The 24035-nt window shown below is 45.3% G+C and overlaps 1 protein-coding gene across 1 annotated transcript in view; it reads left to right on the forward strand.

Annotated features, from left to right (window-relative positions):
* The first annotated feature begins 766 nt into the window (after positions 1–766).
* LOC143841307 (neuronal acetylcholine receptor subunit alpha-7-like) overlaps positions 767–24035 on the forward strand; it is a 114236-nt gene continuing 90967 nt past the window's right edge. The window contains exon 1 of the mRNA XM_077345449.1: positions 767–1288. Coding sequence (XP_077201564.1) covers positions 1210–1288 — 79 coding nt within the window. The 5' untranslated portion in view covers positions 767–1209. The remainder of the gene's footprint in view (positions 1289–24035) is intronic.

Genomic DNA, 24035 nt, shown 5'->3' on the forward strand with positions numbered 1-24035 from the left:
TCAAGAAAACTAAACTAATCAAGTGTCATCTTGAGTAAAACTCTCTCCAGCTGCTTCCTATCGAAAGAAAATTAGGGGGCCAGTTTGTGGCACACCTCCCTGGAGAGGTTATTCTGGAACCATGGGGCTGTCACCAAAAAGACCCTTTCTAGTGTACCCAACCAGTTACTTTGGTTCTTGGGATTAATGGGCGGTCTTTGGCATTCTGAGGACTAAACTTTGACAGAACTCAGAATTCACAGCAAACTCATGTTGACCTGAGTATGACCTGCAATAAGAAGCAAAAGTGTGCAACAAAAACATCCTTGAATCAGATTCTTTGCTTTTTGCAAAGGTGTTGATTTGCAAAAACTTCCCCAGATATAAAGGGCAAAAGAACCCTAGGGTGCAAACACTTTCATACAGGTGTGAAATTTTATTACTGGCTGAAAATCTTGTGGACATTAAAAGAGACAAGAACGGAAAAAGGGATGTGGTCCCTTAGGAAGGAAGGTATAGAAAAAAGAACATTTCGAGACCTTTGGGGTTTTTTCCCCCTGTCAGGAACTGCTAAATCAAGGCTGCCTTAGGATAAAATAGACTTTGCAAATGTTCCTGAATCATATACCATTTCTCAAACTTCCCCTGCAGACTTTCCCTGCTACCTCTAGATCACAGGCAGGGTCGTACTGCAATTTTTCTGACTGAAAATTGCTCCAGCAGACACGTCCAAAAGAACAAGCGAGGTGCCACAGCCTCGCATTGCCTGGCGTGTAGCTCTAGAGGCACTCTCGTACTAGCGTAGAAAGCACTGCTGACGTGCTGGCCCTGAGTTACGGCTACGGAGACAGTGGGAATGTGGAAAATCTCTCACAGGCAGAGATGTCCCTTTCTTTCGTTCTCCTCCTCCTTCATACACACAGTAGCTTCTGGGCTCATGCTCCTTCCCTCTGCCTGGCGCTAGGAAAAGGCGCAGGGCTCTTGTGAAGGGGGGTGAGGGAAAGCCCAGCTCTACCACGTAGTTAAGTCCTTGGCAGTTGGATGTACTTAATCCCAGCAACAGGGCGATGTAACTCGGGCAAATGTGCTTTCCGTTCCTAGCGGGAAACAGGCTGGCTGCCTTATTACCATTACTATTAGCCGCTGACGCGCTCCATCATTTAGAGCTGACGGGGAGAGTTGGTTCTCATTGTCTGGTGTCTGTCTAGACTCCTGATTTCTGGCTCGACCATGCTCACAGAGAGGTGCTTAGGACTAGCCTGGTCTGGTTTGTATCTCTGGGCGTTCTTGTTCCTGTCCTTTTTCAAAGGTAAGTTCTGCATTTCTTTGATTATTGCTGTTTTGCTTTAAACAGATTTGTTCTGATTTTCCCTGGAGATATGCTTCCGGAAACTTTTCCAGGTGTTGTTATTCGTCCCCAATGAAGTGGGGACAATGGAGCGACTGGAGTGGGGACAATGGAAAGGGATCCCCTGAAAGCCAATTGCTAGAACGGTAAACTGTGTTTCTTACATTTTTCTACCCTAAAGGGATGGGGGGAAAAGACAAATGAATAACAGGGGGTGGGGGGGAGGGATATTACAACTCCCTTTGTGAATATAAATCTCAATATTTCAGTAACAGAAATGAGGACGTACGACAGCTATAAATATGCGGCATCGGATTTCTGAAGGAAAATGACATTGTTGTCTTCTCAGACGTGATAAGATATGGTGGGAGCGCTTTCACGGGAACAGATGGATATTGGACTTGACATGTGTCAATGAGAGAGATTAACTGTTCTGTTTCAATATCTCCCCTGTAACCTTTTCATTTTTGTAATGCAAGGGTCCCAAGTCAACGGATGGGCTCTCAAAGAGTGTTAACATGATTGAGGCAAGAAGCCTGACTCACCTAGGAGGTTAAGGAGCTGATACCTGGCTTTCCTCTGTTTGATTCCTGTTGTGGCAGATGAACCAAATTAGGTTTCGATCCAGAAATTTTGGCTTAATTTCAGAAGGTGGAGTAGGCTGGGCGTGAATCTATTGTGTACAATGTATTGCAAATAAATCAGTAACTCAATGACTCATAGACACGATAGGATGCAAAATTGGGCAAGTGTTTCGCTGTGGGAGAAAAATATAGAAATGTTAACAAACTCAGGACTACAGGAAGAGTGCTAGAACTGTCCTAAATAAGGAACGTTATACTGTTGTAAAAGCTCTATTACAGGCTCCTAAACAAACGTATGGGACAGTGGTAAAGCCCCGTGGACCATAGGAACGGTGGTCCTGAGACCTGATTTGGGCCCCAAAAACCCAAGCTAATTCATACAAGACATAGAATCATTCAAGGGCCTTGGATCAACTATGTTTACCTGCTTTAATATAAGAAAGCCAGCTGGATGTGAGAACAAGCCAGCAGCCTCTAATCTGGAGAACCGGGTTTGATTCCCCACTCCGTCCTCCACATGCAGCCAGCTGGGTGATCTTGGGCCAGTTCCAGTTCTCTCAGAGCTTTCAGCCTCCCCTATCTCACAGGTTGTTTGTTGTGAGGAGAGAAAGGGTAGGTGATTGTAAACCGCTTTGACTCCTTCGGGTAGTGAAAAGTGGGTGCAAAAAAGTTGTCCTTCCTCCTCTGTAAAAAGGGGGTGGGGAACAAGGTTGCTAGGTAGATAAATGCCATTAAACTTGCAATACACTTTGCTCATTAAAAGGGCGATAGAAAATTGTTAGTAATGATGTAAGAAATTTTCCCTATGTATCTTTTACTCAATTTGTTGCAGCTATTCTTGTTGTGGATATGAGAGCATGACATCTCCATTTACGGAGGACTTTACATGAGGATATACAAGATTTGGGTTATTTAATCTGTAATGAGTAAATTGAACCGAGGGGTCTATTTAAGATGCCAAACCTCCTGTCTTGGATTTTTTTGATGAGTGAATCTGGTTCATTTCCAGGCCAGTGTATTCCTTTTGTGACTCTAGCTTAGGTTGGCCAATCTCATCCGATCTCGGAAGCTGAATAGGGTCAACCCTGGCTAGTATTTGGATGGGAGACCTCCAAGGAATACCAAGATTGACATGGAGGCAGGCAATGGCAAACTATGACTGAACATCTCTTGCCTTGAAAACCCTACAGGATGGTCGTAAGTCAACTGTGACTTGTCAGGACTTTCCTCCACCACCATACTCCCTTCCCTCTCTTCCCTCGCATGCAGAACTGGGATTGGAGGATTTCTGGTTTAAGAAGTTTAACCCCAGTTTGTATGTGGGTTCTTCTTCAATAAACTGGAGTTTGTTTCTAACCTGCAACCTAAGTTTCCAAACCAAGTTCAAAGCAGCAATATTTAACCATTACACCAACTTGAGGTGAGTCTGTGAAAGCTCCTTGAACTGGGAGGGCTTTAAGAAGTCTTGTTTGGATCTTCTCCTAGTTTAGGTCCTCTAAGTCAGAGCCAGTGATGAAATTTACTACTGGTTGGTCAGGTTACCATATATGGAAGTTAATTTGGGAGACATATTTCATTACCTCAGTCATCCTTTTCAGATGGCGCTATAAATGTGCATACAGGGTGGACAGTGGACATGTCCCTTCTGAAGCGTGCAATTACGATTTCTTCTGAAATGGGCCATGTCCTATATCCAGCTTCAGGAAACAAGTACCTGATCTGGATTAATCTGGTGTGCATGTACTGAGTCTAATGAAATGCCCAGTTGAAGGAGTGGACTTTAAAAGGATGAAAGGGCTTGCGTGATGTTTTCAGGTAGAGGGGCAGAGAAGTTACTCTGATTTGTAATGAATTTATGGAAAAACCTATTGAGAGTTCATAGTATATCCAAGATTACTTATAAACAAGCAGGGACTTGCACAGAATTGTGTGGGGCTTCTCATCACCCTCCCCACTGTTTCATCTTTCCCTTCCCTGAAAGGCCCCATAGCCTCTCTGATTTTCCTGCTTCCTTCTCCAGTTCCATTTGTGAGGTGGGGAACCCCCAAGGACTTGTGCAGGGCATCTCATTCCCCCTGTATTCCCCTTCCTCACATTATTTCTTCTTTTCTTCCTCCTGGTGTTAATGAAGCAAATAAATAATAAATACGACTAAAGATGAGGGACAAACAGGAGTTGGTTTTTATACCCCACTTTTCACTCCACAAAGGAGTCCCAAAGCACCTTACAATTACCTTTCCCCCCTCTCCCTACAACAGACACCCAGTGAGGTAGGTGAGGCTGAGAGAACCCTGACAGGACTGCTCTGTGAGAACAGCTCTAAAAGACTGTGTCAGTCCCAAGGTCACCCAACTGTTTGCATGCGGAGGAGTGGGGAATTAAACCCGGCTCTCCAGATTACAGGCTGCCTCTCTTAACCACTACACCAAGCTGGCTCTCACTATAGGCACTGTTTCTGTTGCTTTGGAAGTTTTTAGTCCCCTAATGCAGTGGTCCCCAACCTTTATTAGGCTGGGGACCGGCAGGGCATTGGGCCGCGCCCGCAGGGACCGCGCGGGCCACGCCCACGAGCCGCGCCCGGCCGCGCCCGCAGATAGGGCCGCGCCCGGCCGCGCCCGCGGATCGGGCCGCGCCCGCGAGCCGCGCCCGGCCGCGCCCGCAAATCGGGCCGCGACCGCGAGCCGATCCCGGCCGCGCCCGCGGGCCGCACCCGTGGATCGGGCCGCGCGGGCGCGGCCCGGCCCTGATTCCCTCTCCCCGCCCTCCCCGCAATAAGAAGCTTCCCGGGCCGCAAGCTTGCGGCCTGGGAAGTTTTTTACTGCGGGGGGGGGGCGGGGAGAGGGAGCCGCGGCCCGGCGCCATGGCCTTTGCGGCCCGGCGCCGGGCCGCGGCCCGCAGGTTGGGGACCACTGCCCTAATGTTTGTTTTGATTTTAAATTTCAGATTTTTGGGGGTGTTGCCAACCTGGGGCTTTTTCCAGGTTTGTAGAAAGGCCTGTCATATCTGTTCATGGCTCCAGTTTCTAGATTTAAGCATCCACAGAAGGGGCCAAGTCAAGAACTAGATACACTATTAAGCGAGGCAGGTAGATAGTCCATCCATCAATAGCAGTGATCCATTCAGCATCAAGATGCATAGTTAATTTGCTGACTAGGGTAATACATGCAGCCCTGAAATGAGGAGGATTCCCTGATGTGTTTTCCTTCACAAGCCCAGTTCCCTGCTATGGGGGATGGAACTGAGACTGTCCCTTGCTGACCACCAGTAAATTTATAAAGGTAAAGCTCTTGCCAAAGACGATAATATCAATCAACTGTTCTGTTCAGAGATGAATATATGAAGCTGCCTAGAGGGCTCTGGATTGGCCTATAAACGTGGGTCCCACTGGATCCCACTGGCCTTGCCCAACTTAAAGAAGGTTCTGCCTAGGCAAATTTTCCCAAATCAATACCAATGCCTCCTACTCGTCAAAGAGCTAGTGAAAACTGGGGTGAATGAACAAATGAAAAAACAGTAACCAGGTGGTGTGTGAATTTTTTTAAATTGGAAGAGTCTGCTCTGTACTTACGGTCATTCCTTTTCACAAATCTATTGTAGAGGCACTGTGTGAGATTGTGAGCCACGTGTTGGCCCCTGCAAAGCATTTCCACCGGCAGAAGGATGCTCAATTTTCACTGATTCCCTCCTCCAGCTGCAGCCCTCTGACTGCCACCCCTCATGCTGTTCCTGTGGTTCCCCCAATTACTCAGGAGCAGCATTTCAGGGGGGGGGCATTTTCTGCTACAGAGAGAGGGTGAAGGTGGCGAAGACATGTTCTGCTGACATAAATCTTCCCATCAGCAGAAGCTATTGCCAAGATCTAAGCCAAAGAACTTCTGTTCTGACAAAACCAAGGCGGGGTGTGATTTAAGGATCACAGAAACGAGTTATAGCAGCGGGTTCTCACAGAGGCCATCCTGTCATTAAGCAAGAGTACCCTATATATCAGTGGTTCTCAACCTTCCTAATGCCATGACCCTTTAATACAGTTCCTCACGTTGTGGTTACCCCCCAACCATAAAATTATACAAGTGTGCTTTCACAGAAATTAAACCCAAACTAAACAATGGCTCGAAGATCCATTGTTCATGATTGTATATAAATGGGTTTTAAATTGTATATAAATTGGCGAGCGCCTTAAGGAGGAGTGGCAAAAGTGGCAGCGTCCCCCTTCCCGGCCAAGCTGCTCACCCTGCCATGACCCCCGTGAAAGGGTCATTCGACCCCCAAAGGGGTCCCAACCCCCAGGCTGAGAACCTATATATCCATTCTGCTGGATTCCCCCTTCCCGGCCATTTTGCCTACTCTAGTCTGTGGCAATATGAGGACTACTGTGGTGTAGCATCAAACTAGGATTTTGGAGACCCAGATTCCAGCCCCTCCTCTACCATGGAACCAATGCAGGTGACCTTGGTCCAATCTCTCAACCTAACCAATCAGACAAGGATGTTGTCATGAGAGTAAAATGAAGTAGGGGCATTCCCACTGGGGAGAAATGTGTGGTATATATAAATTAAATAAATAAATGTGGATCCTTTGGATAGCGTTGCCACATTCTAACCCTGAGAATGTGCATTAACCTTTAAACACACTGATAAAGCACACTGGTTCTGGCTTTGGGGGGCATCATTCGGGCATGGAATTGGGGTCACTGTGAGTGAGCTGGTAGATGTGAATTTCCTGCATTCTGCAGGGGGTTAGACTAGATGAACCTGGAGGTCCCTTCCAACTCTTTGATTCTAGGAAAACAGGAATCGAGGTAACAATGACTGTTTCGACCTCTGCTGTCCATGGTTCTCCCATCCACAGTTCTGTGCCTGCCGTAGAAAATGGGATTGCATGATTGTCCTACTTACAGCCAAAGAGAGGACCAAGGGAGGAATATGCAGGAGGCGACTAGGCGGCATTGTTTGTCTCCAACTTCAACAGTGCCTTAGTAGTAAATGGGAAACACAGAGACAAAAAAGGGAAAAAAAACGCACTGGCCTTCAGAGAAAGCCATTCAAGCTATTCTCCACAGTCCAGTGCCAGCGATGCAAGATCATTAAAATTAATGTAGCTTGTGACAACGGAATGTTTGAAGATCAACACCCTAGTCAAATAGGAATTATGAGGCTACAGGATACAAAAACATGGTCTTAACGGTATAATAAATTAATCCAGGCCTGCATAACTTTTAACCCTTCAGACCTAAAAACGGCACAGCGGCTTGGGGGGTGGGGAGGGGGCAGGGGCTCCAGGTGCTTAAGAACCTCTCCCATTTTGTAGACCTGGGGAGACAATCAAAACGAAAGGTCTATCTCAGCAGGCCACCATAGACCTTGCCTTGGGCTTGGCGGGACACAGATGGCACAGGCCTGATTTGGGTTGACAGAAGGAGCCACCCTCAGGGAGGGCTACTGAAGCACTTCCATGAGATGTGTCAAAGTAGAGGCTGTGTGGGAAAGACTAGAGGGGAATAGCTTCTGGTACTAAAGACTGCCCTGTGTCGGAATTTAACAACATAATAATAAATAATCTTTATTATTTGATAATTTGGGCCTGTATATTTAATGTTGGCCACCTCATGAGAAGGAAGGACTCCCTGGAGAAGAGCCTAATCCTGGGAGCGATTGAGGGCAAAAGAAGAAGGGGATGACAGAGAATGAGGTGGCTGGATGGAGTCACTGAAGCAGTCGGTGCGAACTTTAATGGACTCCGGGGAATGGTAGAGGGCAGCAAGGCCTGGAGTGAGATAGTCAAACTGTGGCCTTCCAGATGTCCATGGACTACAATTCCCAGGAGCCCCTGCCAATGCTGGCAGGGGTTCCTGGGAATTGTAGTCCATGGACATCTGGAGGACCGCAGTTTGACTACTCTGGCCTGAAGGATCATTGTCCATAGGGTTTCGATGGGCCAGACACAACTTTGCAACTAACAACAATAACAACATCATTTAATGTACTTCTGTGGGATTTTTTTTTTGATGTAATGCAGATGAAAGAGCCTCTTGTGGCACAGAGTGGTAAGGCAGCAGACATGCAGTCTGAAAGCTCTGCCCATGAGGCTGGGAGTTCAGTCCCAGCAGCCGGCTCAAGGTTGACTCAGCCTTCCATCCTTCCGAGGTCGTTAAATGAGTACCCAGCTTGCTGGGGGGTAAACGGTAATGACTGGGGAAGGCACTGGCAAACCACCCCGTATTGAGTCTGCCATGAAAACGCTAGAGGGCGTCACCCCAAGGGTCAGACATGACCCAGTGCTTGCACAGGGGATACCTTTACCTTTACTTAATGCAGATGAATGTTGAAGGAAACGTCTCATTAATGCAACGGGTTTTGAACAGAGTCAGCAATGTGTGTCAGTTTAGCACTGAAGCCCGTGAGTAGTTTTCACGGAATACAGGGTGGATTTTATTTATTTATTTTTTTAAACCTGCCTCGGGCGTTCAGTCAGCAAATCAAGTTAGGCATGTGCCTGACTTCTCAAGTAGATGGTATGTAACCCATTTGCATCTGTAAAGGGTGCTGCTGGTAGGGTGACCGCACACCATTCAGAATTGTGGGAAAGAAGGAGTTCTGGCAGCTTGCTGTGCTATGGGGGGGGAGGGGAGGGGAGAAGCTGGTCTGCCATTTTAGTTTCCAGTAAGGAATATACAGGCAGGGATGCCAGTCCCCAGATCGGACCTGGGGATCCCCTGGAATGACAAGCAATCTCCAGACCAGCCTTTCTCAACTTTTTTTTATTGTTGAGAACCCCCTGAAACATGCTTCATGCTTCAAGAAACCCCAGAAGTGGCACAATCATGCAGAATATCATTAGAAAGCATAGCTGTGGACACACCCAACTGGGACCCCTTATGTCCCACCCCTTCCAGGCCCATCATTGGCCATGGGAAGGGGGTCAACTTGGCTGTATGTGGTGATATTACCCAATAAATATTTAACACATTTTAAAAATATATTAAAAATTAACTCCCACCCATTTGGGAAACTCTTCCAGGGTCATCAAGAAACCACAGGGTTTCATGAATCCCTGGTTGAGAAAGCCTGCTCTGGACTAAAGATCAGTTCCCTTGCAGAAAATGGCTGCTTGGGAGGGTGGCCTTCATAGCATTGAACTCCGCTGAGGTCCCCATCCTGACTCCACCCCCAAAGGCTCCAAGTATTTCCCAATATAGGGCTGGCAACCCTGGATGCATGCCAAGTATATTCAGTAGATAGGAATAAGGTTCCTACCAATGTTTAAAGATCTGTTCTAGCATATCATTAATAGTAACCTGCAAAATAGAAAATATAACAGTTATTAAAATAAATAGTTTGACTTGTAGTTAGAGCCTCTTGTGGCGCAGAGTGGTAAGGCAGCAGACATGTGGTCTGAAAGCTCTGCCCATGAGGCTGGGAGTTCAGTCCCAGCAGCTGGCTCAAGGTTGATTCAGCCTTCCATCCTTCCGAGGTCAGTAAAATGAGTACCCAGCTTGCTGGGGGGTAAACGGTAATGACTGGGGAAGGCACTGGCAAACCACCCCGTATTGAGTCTGCCATGAAAACGCTAGAGGGCGTGACATGACCCGGTGCTTGCACAGAGGATACCTTTACCTTTTATGACTTGTAGTCATATTGTACAGTTATGTCAGGGAGGGATGGTGGCTGAGTGGTAGAACATCTGTTTGACATGCAGAAAGTCCTAGGTTCAATCCCCGGCATTTCCAGTTTTAAAAGAACAGGAAGTGGTAAATGTGAAAGATCTCTACCTTATAACCTGAACAGCCACTGCCAGTCTGAGTAGGCAATACTCACCTGGATTGGCCAATGGTCTGATTCATCCTTTCTCAACTTTTCTACCATTGAGAAACCCCTGAAACATTCTTCAGGCTTTGAGAAACCCCACAAGTGATACAATGGTGCAGAATATGGTTGGGAAGCAAAGCTGTGGACATGCCCCTCCCCTTCCCCTCCCCCAAGCCCATCATTGGCCATTTTGGGGGGAGGCAACATGAACTTATATGGTCAAGTCACCCAATAAACCCTTCCAGGGCCATTACGAAACACCAGGGTTGAGTAAGCCTGGTCTAATTAGATATAAACTTCATGTATTCATTTAGATTACTCTTTTTATCCCCAAAGAGGACCCAAATTAGCTTACTACATAAGTCCCACTCCTCTGCTATATCCTCACAAGAATTGTGAGGTAGCTTAGACTGAGAATGTCCCTTTGGCTTTCATACTAGGTCTCGTTTAATGTTGATAATGGCAGTCACTTGTTCTGTTGAATGTAATGAAGGGATCAAAAATATGATTCTGAGGAACTTTACCTATGGTTGGTCATGGTTGCCAGCTCTGGCTTGGAAAATACCTGGCAAGAGCCAGCTTGGTGTAGTGGTCAGGAGTGCGGACTTCTAATCTGGCGAACCGGGTTTGATTCCCCGCTCCTCCCCCACATGCAACCAGCTGGGTGACCTTGGGCTCGCCACAGCACCGAGAAAGCTATTCTGGCCGAGCAGTGATATCAGGGCTCTCTCAGCCTCACCTACCTCACAGGGCATCTGTTGTGGGGAGAGGAAAGGGAAGACGAATGTAAGCCACTTTGAGACTCTTCCGGGTAGAGAAAAGCGGCATATAAGAACCAACTCTTCTTCTTCTTCAGTAATATCAGGGCTCTCTCAGCCTCCCCTCCCTCACAGGGTGTCTGTTGTGGGGAGAGGAAAGGGAAGGCGAATGTTAAGCTGCTATGAGACTCCTTCTGGTAGAGAAAAGCGGCATATAAGAACCAACTCTTCTTCTTTTTCGTTGGGGGCAGAGCCAGGAATGGATGGGATTTGAGATGGGGAGGGACCTTGGTGAAGTATAATGTTACAGAGTCCATTCACCAAAGCAGCTGTTTTTTTCCGGGAGAACAGATTTCTTTAGAAGAGCGATAGTTCCAGGGCATCCCTTGGTCCAACCTGAGGACTGGCAGCCCTACCTGAGGTTGCATTGAGGATGGTGTATCTCAGGGAAGCTGGTGGCCCATCGCTAATTTTCCTGTTGAGTTGCACTTGACACTGACTCTGGAACATGAGCAAATACCTACCTATGGTCAAATTTTCTAGACGTGGTCAGCATTGGTTGGACTGGAAAACAGATACTGTTTCTAGTGCTGGGAAGGCGAATTTAAGCTGCTTTGAGACTCCTTCGGGTAGAGAAAAGCAGCATATAAGAATCAACTCTTCTTCTTCTGAGGAGGAGCCATGCTAAGAGGGTAAGGGACATTGTTCTTTTCTACGGGGTCGTTCCCTGACCCAGTAACGATGATTATATGTTGGAATAAGCCACTATATTCGTCCTGGCATGATTATCTGTGCATCTCATTTTTACTAAACCAGCGTGGGACCAAACCAAATCAATTCTGGAAGAACATAATGTGTTGACACAATTTGTCTCTGCCGTTGGTTTTATCTAAACTTACTCTTGATGGTTGAGTTTATTGACTGCTTTTATTGACACTGTTTTTTTAAAATTCAGTTTTAATTTTTCCTTATAAATGTTTAAGTTGTTTTGTAGGTTGTTGATGTCCCTCTAGATGTCCCTTGTTAAGATAATGTATGATTTTAAAATAGTTCCTAGTATATGGTGGTGGTTGTTTTCATTTACAAAGAATTATTGATAATACAGTATTTATTATTAATTTTTGTTATTCATTTAATTTCTGTGCTACCACTCCTAGACCAGCTAGCCTGCGGCAGCTTACAAGAAATGCAAAATACAATAGAAACAAGATATAACATTAAAAAAAAACCCTCCCACCCCTCCAATCCCAACCCCCAACCCCAATAATCCCCCCATTACCAAGCTGGCAAATTGCTGCTATATGTGCCCAGGGAGGTGTGCATATGACAGGCATCAAAGGCCCTGAAATGCCGAAGGGTATTGAAAACTGAAGGGCGAAACCTGTGTTTTCATTAAAAATGCACAAATCAGATCTATGATTCTGACCCCACAGCTTCTGGCTGATCTAAAACTGTCAGTTGAGCTCCATAGAAATGCTGGATTATGGAATTATGGAATATACTTGTGCACACTGCCTTATCGCTCAACAATGAGTGCATTAAAAACAGGCTTACTTCAGTTCAATTTTTAAAAGAAGTTTTTTAACCATATAAGGTAGCACGCTATATAAATGATATAAAGTCAGATAAAAAACAGAGCAGCAAAGCATGTAATCGAATGGGAGCACCATGGTGCCAGCTACTGTGTTTCCTGGTGCTCACATTTTCCTTCTCCCAAACAAAAAGTCAATCCTGGCTTTCTTTCATCTCACTCGAGTAAGGAGGTACTTCAGAAGACAAACCAGCAGGAACCATTGCATTGGTGTTTGCCCAGAGCCCCCATTGAGAAGCAGCTGCCAACATCCTATGAGAACGCTCGGAACCTTCCAAAGTGTTGTGATTGGCTGTATCCCCCATGGCAGCCAATTTTTATTTGACGGTGCCCCTTTTGGCAGCCTTTTTGGGATGGTGCCTGGCGCCCGTCCCCAAAATCACAGTAGCATCCCCAGGCTCAACATCTCCTTGCTGTAGAATAACATATGGTTCAAAATGCCCATTTGAAAGTCTGGGCTTGCTCACAAGCTGGTAGCCAGGTTTGACAGGCCTTTATTGGCACCGAGATCCATATTACAAAGAAAGCCAGCGTGCTTGTTACCCCCTGCCCTGGGCTTGAGTGATGGGAGTAAATAGAGCAGGACTTCATCAGCTGAACTCGGAGTTCAGGAAGACGCTTTTCCTTGACCTTGAAAGTTAATCTGCTAGGTCACAGCCACCTGGGGCATCCAGCAAAAGGCTAGCATGCGTATCTTTGTGCGAGGTTACTCTCTATTGCTTGCGAGGGATGGCTCTGTGGTTTAAGAGACGCTGGTGGTGGCAGGCACAGCACAAAAGCAAACTCCAATTCTCTGTGATAAATAACATAGAGATTTTCTGCCAGAGGCTCAGAGCTAAGCTTGTGGGGCTGCAAGGGAAAGATAAGCAATTGAACGTGCATCTTCTTGTCTTTGGATTGGTGGGGAAATGTGGGTGACCTCCTGCTCTGCTCTTTTAAGAAGCTGGTTCATTCTGATGAAAAAGCTGCATAAAATAGAGGGAGACCACAATAGAAAATGTGAAAAGAATTCTCTGTTTGGGGAGAGAGAATGTGCCAAAATCCACATGACTTCGGAAAGTTAATTTAGCTGTGGTGGATCTTTGCTCTCTCAACTTTACTAGTCGTGTGTGAATGCCATGCTGAGAAGTGGCCAGAGATCTGATAAGTTCCAGTGGTTTGTCAGTATGTCTGCAGGTTTGGACCCCAGATAGACAAGTAATTGTCTGGGAAGCAGGAGTAAACACATGTTCTAGGAATGAGTCTCCTAGGGCCATTCTGCACACATTGGATAATGCAGTTTCAATGCTCTTTTGCAGCTGGATTTTCCTGTGCAGAATAGGATAATCCACTTCTAAAGTTCACTGGAAGTGCATTATCCAACATGTGCGGATGGGCCCTAGCTGCATGTCTCTGTGCATTAGGACAACATCGCTGTAATCTATCAGGTGGATCAGAGACAGTTTTCATTGTGCTTGAGAGCAGCCCCAAGTTTGGTCCCTTCTACCAGTCCCCAGAAATGTTCTTTCATAGTCAGTCAATCCATGCTGCAGAGTACTTGGAGCTAGTGGTACAAAATCCCTGGGTTTTACTGGTGGCCTGAGAAGTTAGGCAACCCACTCACCTCATTTTGCCCTTGTGAGAGCCAGAATGATGCCTGGAATCTCGGGGTTTCAGGAGCAGCTGGCACCTCTGATAGAGTTGAAATCATAGCAAGTTCTCCCCTGCAGTGCTGAATATTTCAGGTAAGCTAAGCTGATCGAGATCCTTCATAGCACAGCTTTCCCGATAAGCTAAAATGGCTAAACTGAGGCTTTTGTGCTTTGGTCACATTATGAGAAGACAAGAGTCAATGGAAAAGGCAATGTTAGGAAAAGCTGAAGGCAGCGGGAAAAGAGGAAGACCCAACTTTTATTTATTATTTATTTAATTCATTTGTACCCCCTTCTTTCAAATGGGGACCCAAAGTGACTTATATGGTTGGCCTCCCCTTTCTTTTATCCTCTCAACAACCCTGCGAGGTAGGTTAAGACATGACTGGCCGAAGGTCACTCAGAGAACTTCCATGGCAAAGGTGGGGATTTGAATTCAGGTCTCCCAGGTGCTACTTTGACACTCTTAACCATTACACCACTACAGCACCCTGGCGCTCCAATAGAGGAAGGCATGGCTCTCTGTTTATACTTCCTGAACAAGCCTGTGAATGATAGGACATTTAGGAGGTTATTTTTTCATAGAGTCACCATAAGTCCAAAGCAGCTTGACAGCACTTCACACACACAACATGCACAAAAAAGTGAGCTATCATGGATTCCTAGGGAGGCTTTTCTACCCCTGTTCCTTTAAAGCAGGGGTAGTCAGTATGTGGTCCTCCAGATGTTCATGGACTACAGTTCCCATGAGCCCCTGCCAGAAAATGCTGGCAGGGGCTTATGGGAATTGTAGTCCATAAACATCTGGAGGACCACATACTGACTACCCCTGCTTTAAAGGTTGGAGAATTCCCTGTCTTATTTAAATGTGTGAGGGGTTCCCTAAAGGGAAATTTTCTCCAGGGTGCCATCCATCTTTAAAACATCTTTTGTTTCTGTCTTCCACCTTCTGATGCCACAAGCATTTGATTCCTTTTTAATTAGCGTAAGCATTTGGGCAGTTTTAGAATCCTTGATCCATGGCATCAGCATTTTTAGATTTGGCTTAGAATTATTGCACAGGGTAGAAGATCTCTAACTTCAGCTGCCAGCTTGGTGTAGTGGTCAGGATTGCGGACTTCTAATCTGGCGAGCTGGGTTTGATTCCCCGCTCCTCCTCCACATGCAACCAGCTTGGGCTCGCCATACCACTGATAAAGCTGTTCTGACTGAGCAGGAATATCAGGGCTCTCTCAGCCTCACCTCCCTCACAGGGTGTCTGTTGTGGGGAGAGGAAAGGGAAGGTGATTGTTAACCACTTTGAGACTCCTGGTAGAGAAAAGTGGCATATAAGAACCATTTCTTCTTCTTCTCTTCTTCATTTCCTTTGCTAGACTTACAATTTGCCTTCTGTGGACACATAGATTCCTTAGTCAGTGGCAGAAATATGTGTGTGTGTTTAATTATGGTGTGTGTATGTGAATGACCATTACTTGGCATCTCTGGGAGGGTGGGAGGGAAGTGGGGACAGGCCTACCACCCTCACATCAGTGCTTGATAAGACTTCCAGCAAAAAAAGAGGAAGTGATGACATAAAGTTGGGAGTGACACACTAGGATTTGCCAAAACTCTAATGGTTAAATCATGGAGTTTTTGCCACATCCTAGAGCTGCCTTTCTCAACTTTTTTACCGTTTAGAAATTCCTGAAACATCCTTAAGGCTTTGAGAAACCCCAGAAGTGGCATGATGGAGCAGAATATGCCTGGGAAGCATAGCTGGGGCCCCTCCCCTTCTCATCCCATCCAGGCCCATCATTGGCCATTCTGGGAGAGGGGAGGGCAAGTTGACCAAATATGGTCATATTACCTGATAAATGTTTACCAATTAAAAACAAATATATATGAAAGTGAATTAACTCCATTCTGGAAACCCTTCCTGGGCCATCAAGAAACCCTAAGGTTTTATGAAACCCTGATTGAGAAAGCGTGTCCTAGAGCAGTGGTCCCCAACCTTTCTGAGGCTGGGGACCGGCAGGGCATCGGGCCGTGCCCGCGCATTGCACATGTGTGAATGTGCCATGCGCATGCGCAATGAACGAGCACAGCCCGCGCGGGCGCGTCCCGGCCCTGATTCCCTCTCCCCGCCCTCCCGCAGTAAGAAGCTTCCTGGGCCGCAAGCTTGCGGCCTGGGAAGTTTTTTACTGGGGGGGGGCAGAGAGACAGAGCCGCGGCCCGGCACCATGGCCTTTTTCAGGATAAGTTCCCCTGACAGGCTTGCTGATTGGCAATTGGGTAGTGGGGTCTGTCTGTTGGTGACCCACGCCAGTACCAGGTGGTATGGGAACCCTACATAGAGTCCAACTTCCATAGAGAGCCAACTTGGTGTAGTGGTTAGGAGTGCGGACTTTTAATCTGGCAAGCCAGTTTTGATTCTGCACTCCCCCACATGCAGCCAGCTGGGTGACCTTGGGCACGCCACGGCACTGATTTATTAATTATTTATTTATTAATTATATTTATATACCGCCCTCCCCAGAGCCTCAGACCGAGCAGTACTATCAGGGCTCTCTCAGCCTCATCTCCCTCACAGGGTGTCTGTTGTGGGGAGAGGAAAGGGAAGGTGACTATAAGCCGCTTTGAGACTCCTTCGGGTAGAGAAAAGTAGCATATAAGAACCAACTCTTCTTTTCTTCAAAGTGGCCATTTCCTCCAGGTGAACTGATCTCTGTTGCCTGGAAATCAGTGGTAATCCTAAGAGATCTCTAGCTGTCTCCTAGAGGTTGGTAATTTTAGTTCACTCCTGGAACCACTGTCCCTTCCATCATATACCTAGTATACCTCCAGCGTATGGTTTTCTATTATTGTGGGGCCTATTCATAAGAATGGATATCCTACATGTAATATTTCTGGAAAAAGACTACCAGAATGAAGAATGGCTCGATACAACCTTAATATGATGAGCAACTGAAAGATCTTGTAGAACAGTCTATGGAGAAGAGAAGAAGAGCTGGATTTTTGTACCCTGCTTCCTGCTACCCAAAGGAGTCTCCACGTGGCTAACAATTGCCTACCCTTCCTTTCCCCACAACAAACATTCTATGAGGTAGAGGAGACTGAGAGAGCTCAGCGAACTGTGACTGACCCAAGGTCATCCAGCTGGCTGCATATTGAGGATAAGTGGGGAATCAAACCCAGTTCTCCAGATTTTAGGCTGCCACTCTTAACCACTACCCCAAGCTGGCTATGTTCTAGAATTTATTATAATCATGTGATTTTAGGACAGGTCTTCAAACTACCAGTTCCCTAACACTGCTAAATATAAAACAGGGGCAGCCAAATTCTTGCTCTCCAGATGTCCATGGACTACAGTTACCATGAACACCTGCTAGCATGGACATCTGGAGAACAGCAGTTTGGCCGTCCCTGATACAAATGATATAATTATAAATTATATCACTGCAAAGCAAATCTCTACCATGACTGTTTGAAAGTCACTTCACGGGGAGGGGGGGGGGGGGGAAAGGCTTGTGAACTGGCTGTAAGCCCTTTCAGTCTTCACGGGGGGGGGGGGAGAATAGAGGATGCAGCTCAAATAAACGGTAAAAACTGCCTCCTGCCATCCCCCATACATCAGTACCTTTTGAAATCGTATAAAGCCGCAACCTGACGTTTACCACATCTTGAGCTTAAGAATCACCCTTCTTTAATGTATCAGGAGCATATGGAGTGTTTTGCCTGCCCAGATGCAATGAGCTGGAACAGATATTATCTTATCGACATGAAGAAGGAAAGACGATATTAACATTTAATAGGAACATTACGCACACAGGTGTAGCTTTCTTCCCTAATGTCAGGCTTATTTCGAAAGAAGTGTAGGGAAATGAATGAAGATGCCAGATCTCATTTTTCCCCCCTTGGAATGAGGCGTGGAGAGGTAAGTATTTTGAAGCCCCTTTTTTTGAAGTTTCTGTCTCGAAAGGTGGCTGAAAAATGACGGCAGATATCTCCCTGTGCATTTTGAGAACAGGTTCAAAAAAGGGTTGTAAGCACATTGACATTCTGCCTGTAGACAGGCGTACAGGAGCATAGAAAGCAGCTAGAAAAGAATGAGAAAACCCACCAGAAGAGACTGCTCTTCAGGGATTATAAACAGGGGCGGGAGAGGGGGAAAGCTTTTTTTGTTCAGCATTTCACATTTAGGAATTTAGAGATCAGAAATGTTGTTTAGGAGACTGGTGACTGTCAGAGATCTCCAAGAATAACCTCCCCAAATCTTTTCAGAAGCCTAATGTGTGCTTACAGAGCTTGTGACCTGCATAGCTAAACATAACCCACCATATTTTATGATGTGAAAGATGTTTGCCAGCTTGGCTTTGCAAGCTCAGGCAGGAGGAATGCCGGGTTTAGCAGCCTCGCCTGGTAGTTCTCAGTTCTGTGCTACTGGACGACATTCAGTTAAGCAGCTCACAGGCCATCTAAAAGCTGAATGTGTAGTCAACTCTTCCCCTGGGATCGATGGGATATATGAGCTGGGCAAAGATTCCCTTGGTATCCTTGTGTATTTTGTCTTGCGTGGCTTTTACACAGGGCAATTTTTTACACTGAATTACTTAGCACTGGCATTGTATTGGATATCAGCAATGGTGATGGGCAGGCATCAAGGGGCATGAAACAGTGGGCAGCGATACACAACAAGGAGCAGTGTCATTGGGGGAAGAGGCCCCTGAAATGGAAGAGAGGAGCCGTGGCTTTGCATGCAGATGTTTCAGAATTGAATTCCTAAAAGGATCTCACGTGATAGCTGTCAGGAAAGGCTTTTCTTTGCTTAAGCCCATTTGTCTACTAGAGTAGACCAGCCTTTCTCAACTTAAAGTTGAGAAAACCATGAAACATTCGTCGGGCTTTGAGAAACCCCAGAAGTGGGGCAATTATGCAGAATATATGCCTGGGAAGTATAGCTGTGTATATGCTCACCCAAGGCCCATCCCCTCTGGGCCCATCATTGGCCATTTTGATGGGGGGGAGGGGCAGATTGACATGACCACATACGGACATATTGCAGAATATTTTTATTTTCCTTTTAGTTGTATTAGCAATATTACAAAAGTTACAGACATTTCAGAAGATTATTATTATTTAAATGTATTACTCGCCTCCCCCCGAAGGCTCGAGGCGCGCTACAGAAAAGAAAAATGGTTTTACACACGTTGTCAGACATCTGCTATAATACAGTATTCAGCTGGACCCACTGACATGTTTTGTACTGATAGTAACATTTTGGTTGTTATCAGAAGCTTGGTGAAGAAGAGGGGGATCATTATTCAAAGTCTAGTTCATATATTAAGTGGCCTTTCTGAGTGTATATCTCTTCAATTTCTCTTTTTTCTCATTTTCAATTCAGCACTTGTTTGTTGTCCTTCAATGGAGTCTAACTGGGGTCCCTTCTTCATCTAGTTGGGATTCTCAGTGCAGCCTTGCAGAAAGTCAGTAACTATTCTAGGTTCCTTTCTGACTTTTGCCTCCTTGTTGGCTTGGAGATCGTTGAATTGTAAAAGAGGGTGTCCTAGAATCATAGAATCGTAGAGTTGGAAGGGGCCATACAGGCCATCTAGTCCAACCCCCTTCTCAATGCAGGATCAGCCCAAAGCATCCTAAAGCATCCAAGAAAAGCGTGTATCCAACCTTTGCTTGAAGACTGCCAGTCTTCTGTATGTATGGAAAGAAAAGGAGAAGGACAAGCCAGAATAATTTTGTTCAAGGGTTCATTTAAGGGAGGGGATAAGAGCAGGGAGGAGGGAGGAGGTAGAGGGGAAGCTATACCGCATAATGTAAAACTGTAACAATCTCATTGTGGATATTTTATTTATTTGTCCACTATTTTTGATACAGAGCCCAGAGAGGGAATAGTTAGAGCAAGAGACAAGGGAAGCAGTGATTAACTCTTTTACTCTCCAACCTTGAGTTGGCTCAAAGTCTATTAAGTCTCCCCACTTTTATGTGCTTTTATATAGATGTAATTCATTTCCCCTTATGTTCCAGAGAACATTTCCAGCATTGTAGGAAGTGCAGTAGGCTTGTCAATTTTGCCATTAAGACCAGATCCCCCAACTTGTTCCTCCGAGGCTCTGTTTCTGGCAGCAATGATCACCTCCACTTCTGTGCCACTACTAATCTGGCTGCTGTTATTGCATAAAGGAACAATTCATTTCAATGTTTTTGTATCTTTAGAGGCAGAAAACTTAGAAGCATAAATTTAGCATGCACTGGGAATTTATATTCCATAATGTTCTGTATCTGGGTATGGATTTTGACCCAGAATTTTTGTATTTCCGTACAGGACCACTACATGTGGTAGAAGGACTCTACTGGCTTTTTGCACCTCCAGCACTTGCCATCGGTTTTTTGGGAAATTTTTCTTATAATCTTCGGTGTGATGTACCACCTAGGCCCATTATGTACAGCTGCCGAAACGGCGATTTCGGGTCACATGGAAAACGTGGAGGGGGAAGACGCGAAGCACACCAGTTATGCACGGGACGGGGCGCGACTGCGGCAAAACCCAGAGTAACCGATTATGCACGTGGCGATCCCGGCGCTGCTTCTGGTTGCGCCCCGGTCACCTGGAAGCTGCGCTTTCTTCTGCATTTCGCTAACGCGGCTTTTTCGGCGGCATGCACCGAATCTGTGGCCGGTTGCAGCTGGCACTGTGCATTATCGGTGATTCTAGTCGCCGCCATTCCACCCTGAATGTGCGTTATTCCCCCCGTGCATAATGGGTCCTATAGAATATCTTATACCAACCCTCTCTTAGTTGTTGACATTTGGTTAGTTTTACATTTTTTAACCATAGTTGCTCCCACTCCTCAAATTCCTGCCTGAAGCTCTGCATCCATTTAATCATGCATTTCTTCACTTGCTCGTCCTCTGTTTCCAGTTTCAGTAAAACTTTATATATCCGACTCAAAAGATGTGGCTTATTTGCTTTGATTTGTATTTCAAATTCAGTATGGGTTTGTAGCTGTTGGCCTGGTTGTCCCAGTTCCTTCTTCATTCTGTAGATCAACTTTCTGTGCGTTAGCCAGGCTCGGTTTTTATATTCTTTGACCAATTGTGCGTGTTCCTTGAAGCCTCCTTCTGAGGTAACCAGATCCTGGTATCTATTCCAAGCCTGTGTTGTTCTATGTTTTCCATTTCAGCCTCTACAGGAAATTTAAGCGGAGAGACACTGGGACTGATCCTTTCCTGATATCTCCTCCAAATTTTGACTAGTGGTCCCCTTATGAGGTGTGTGTATCTCATAGTTCTTTCCTTTCCCTGGGGCTACAGCAGATTATGTAGACCTCATGTGAGCCCAGTTTTTTCAGTCACCAAATCTCTTTTGGATGGGTTAATGATCCAGTTTGCTACCCAGGTGAGAGCTGCTGCATGGTAGTATAATTTCAGGTTTGGGACACCAGACCTCCTCTTGTTTTTTCCTCTTCTTGGATATTGAATGCAATCCTCGCTCTTTTGGGATTCCAAAAATATGTTTACCTCTCTTTGCCAGCACTATATCATTTGTTCCTTGATGTCTAGTGGGAGTGATTGGAATATGAAGTTCGTTTTTGGCAGAACTCTCATTTTTATTGTTGCCATTCTCACCAACCAAGAAAGGTTCTGTGCGGTCCTTCTTTTCAGGCCCATCTTGATCAGGCCCTAGACCCTGTTATATTTATTTTGCGTCAATTTATCAAAGTTTTTATAAAGATAGATTCCTCAATATTTGATTTTGTTGGGGTTCACTTCACATCCTGTAGCGGACTTCATTTCTTTTATTCATTTCTGACCTTATTTTATTAGCCAGTATTTTTAGTGTTATGCTAAACATAAGAGTGGGATGGTGGCCAATACTGCCTTGTTCTTTATTTATTTTTATCCATTCTTTGGTTACCATCTCATTTAGCACAAAGCGGATGTTATCCATGGGCCTTTTTGGCATAAATCCAGTTTGGTCTTCATGAATCACGTCTGATATGAACCTTTGAAGTCTTTCTGCTAGGATTTTAGTAAATATCTTATAATCAACGTTGAGCAGTGAAATCAGTCTGTAAGATTGCGGGATTAGTAAATTTGCCCATTCCTTTGGAAGTAGAGTTATAAAGCCTTGCTCCTAAGTATCTGGAAAGTGCCCATGATCTTGATTGATCATTTTATTCATTATTTGTTGCAGAGGTATTGCAACAGCATGCATCATTTTTTACATAAATACCGCAGGAAGACCACCTGGGCCTGGTCCTTTCCTAGTTTTAATGATGTATTGCGTCTGTGACTTCTTGGATGGTGATCTTCTGGTTTAAAGCTTTTTGGTGATCTGGGGTGAATTTCCTTGTTGGAGTGTTTAGGAAAAATTCATCCAGATTCAGATCTTTCTGTTTCGGGCTTCATAGAGTTTTTAAAATAAAAATTGAGAAAGCATTGTTGCCCTCATTCCGATATTCCTGATTGCCAATTTTAATTAGAGGAATGTTTTTTTCCTCCCAATCTCCTTTCTTAATCTGGGTGCCAGCTACATCTTAGGCTTATCAACAAGCTCAAAATTCTTCTGTTTTAGAATGAAGAGTTTTTTCCTCATTTCATCTGTTTCTAGCATGTCCCTTTGTGCTCTTAAGTTTTTAATTGATTTTAGTAAGGCCTTGGAAGGGTTTTTTTGGTGGCTATCTTCTAGTACACATAGCTGATTCAAGCTGCAATTTTTCTTTCCTTTTCCTGGAGGTTGGACTAGATCATGGGTGGTCAACCTGTGGTCCTCCAGATGTTCATGGACTACGATTCCCATGAGCCCCTGCCATCAAACGCTGGCAGGGGCTCATGAGAATTGTAGTCCATGAGCATCTGGAGGACCACAGGTTGGCTACCCCAGGACTAGATAACCCATGAGGTCCCTTCCAACTCTATTATTCTATGATTCTATTCTATGATTCTATGATTCTTTTTTTGGAAGGAGTTGTAGCTTATTAGCCTTCCCCTTATGAAAGCTTTACTTGCTTCCCGAACTGCTGCAGGATTCATGTCTGCTGTACTATTGAATTGAAAGAATTGTTTTAGTTTAGCTTCACATTTTCCGGATCTTGAGGTATCATCTAGAAGAAATTCGTTCACATGCCATCTCCTCCAGACCTTTCTCTCATAGTCCATTTCTACTTTCAGAGGTGCAGGGTCAGCAAAGGTATCTGGTATTATCTCAATATCTTCTGCTCCAAGCATCAGGCTCCATGAGATCCAGCATTCTATTCTGGAGTAGGACTTCTGCTGCTCAGTATTTTCTTTTCAGTGGGTTCCTTTTCCTCCATAAATCAACCATCTCATGTTGTGTCAAGGTCTGCAGGGCTTTCCTTGGTATTCTAGACTCTTTGATGTAGCTTGATTTGTCCATCCATGAGTCAGGAACAGTACTGAAATCTGCTATGATTATTGCTTCATTGTCAACAAGGTTTTCATAGTGCTGGAAAAGAGTTGTAAAGAAGGAATCTTTCCCCAAGTTTGGTGCATAGATATTGATTAGCGTCTAGTTTTTCCCATCTGCTAAGGTCAGCTTTAAAGAGGTAGTGGCCTTGGGGGTCTTGTGCTAATACAGGTCCATCGTTGCCCATTTTGATGTGGGGGAGGCTGACATAGCCATATATGTTAATATCATCCAATAATTAACTTCCACCCATTTGGGAAACCCTGCTAGGGCCATCAAAAACCCCAGGGTTTCACCAAACCCTGGTTGAGAAAGCCTGGAGTAGACAATCATGAGCAAGATGGACCAATGGTATGACTTAATATAAGGCAATATGATATATCTACAGAGGAAGAGTGTTGAATTGAACAGGAGGGACCACAGGCTCTGGCCAAAGAAATATGTCAATAATTAGGCATATAAAAGGAGATTTTGGAGAGTGAGTTGCTAAATGCATCAAGACAAACACTTTTTGTGTTTGGGTGGGGAGATGGTGGAAGGTGCAGAGTGGGCGGAACAACTTCAGTGTGGGCGGGGGAGTGATCAAGGGGTTGCAAAACGGCAGGAGGAAAATGCGAGGGAATCTGTATGCTTTTGAATCACCTTCTACTTGGAAGTGAAAGAAGGGGAAAATTGGCACAAAAGCACTCTCAGAAAACATGGGGGCCACAGTGACCAGAAAGCGAACGGAGTACTGAAAAGAGGCAAAACAATGCAGAATGACAAAGAAAATCCGACAGACATGCACAATGAAAGCGAGGGAAAACACCTGTGCATAATAGGCCAAAGTCATAGCTTTTTCTACAGAAGGATTCCTAGAAGCAACATCAAACTTTGAGCGGAGACTTATTCGCTCGCGTTCCACCTGAAACCTCAAAC

The sequence above is a fragment of the Paroedura picta genome, chromosome 7 (genome assembly GCF_049243985.1).
Source record: "Paroedura picta isolate Pp20150507F chromosome 7, Ppicta_v3.0, whole genome shotgun sequence".
Classification (NCBI taxonomy): domain Eukaryota; kingdom Metazoa; phylum Chordata; class Lepidosauria; order Squamata; family Gekkonidae; genus Paroedura; species Paroedura picta.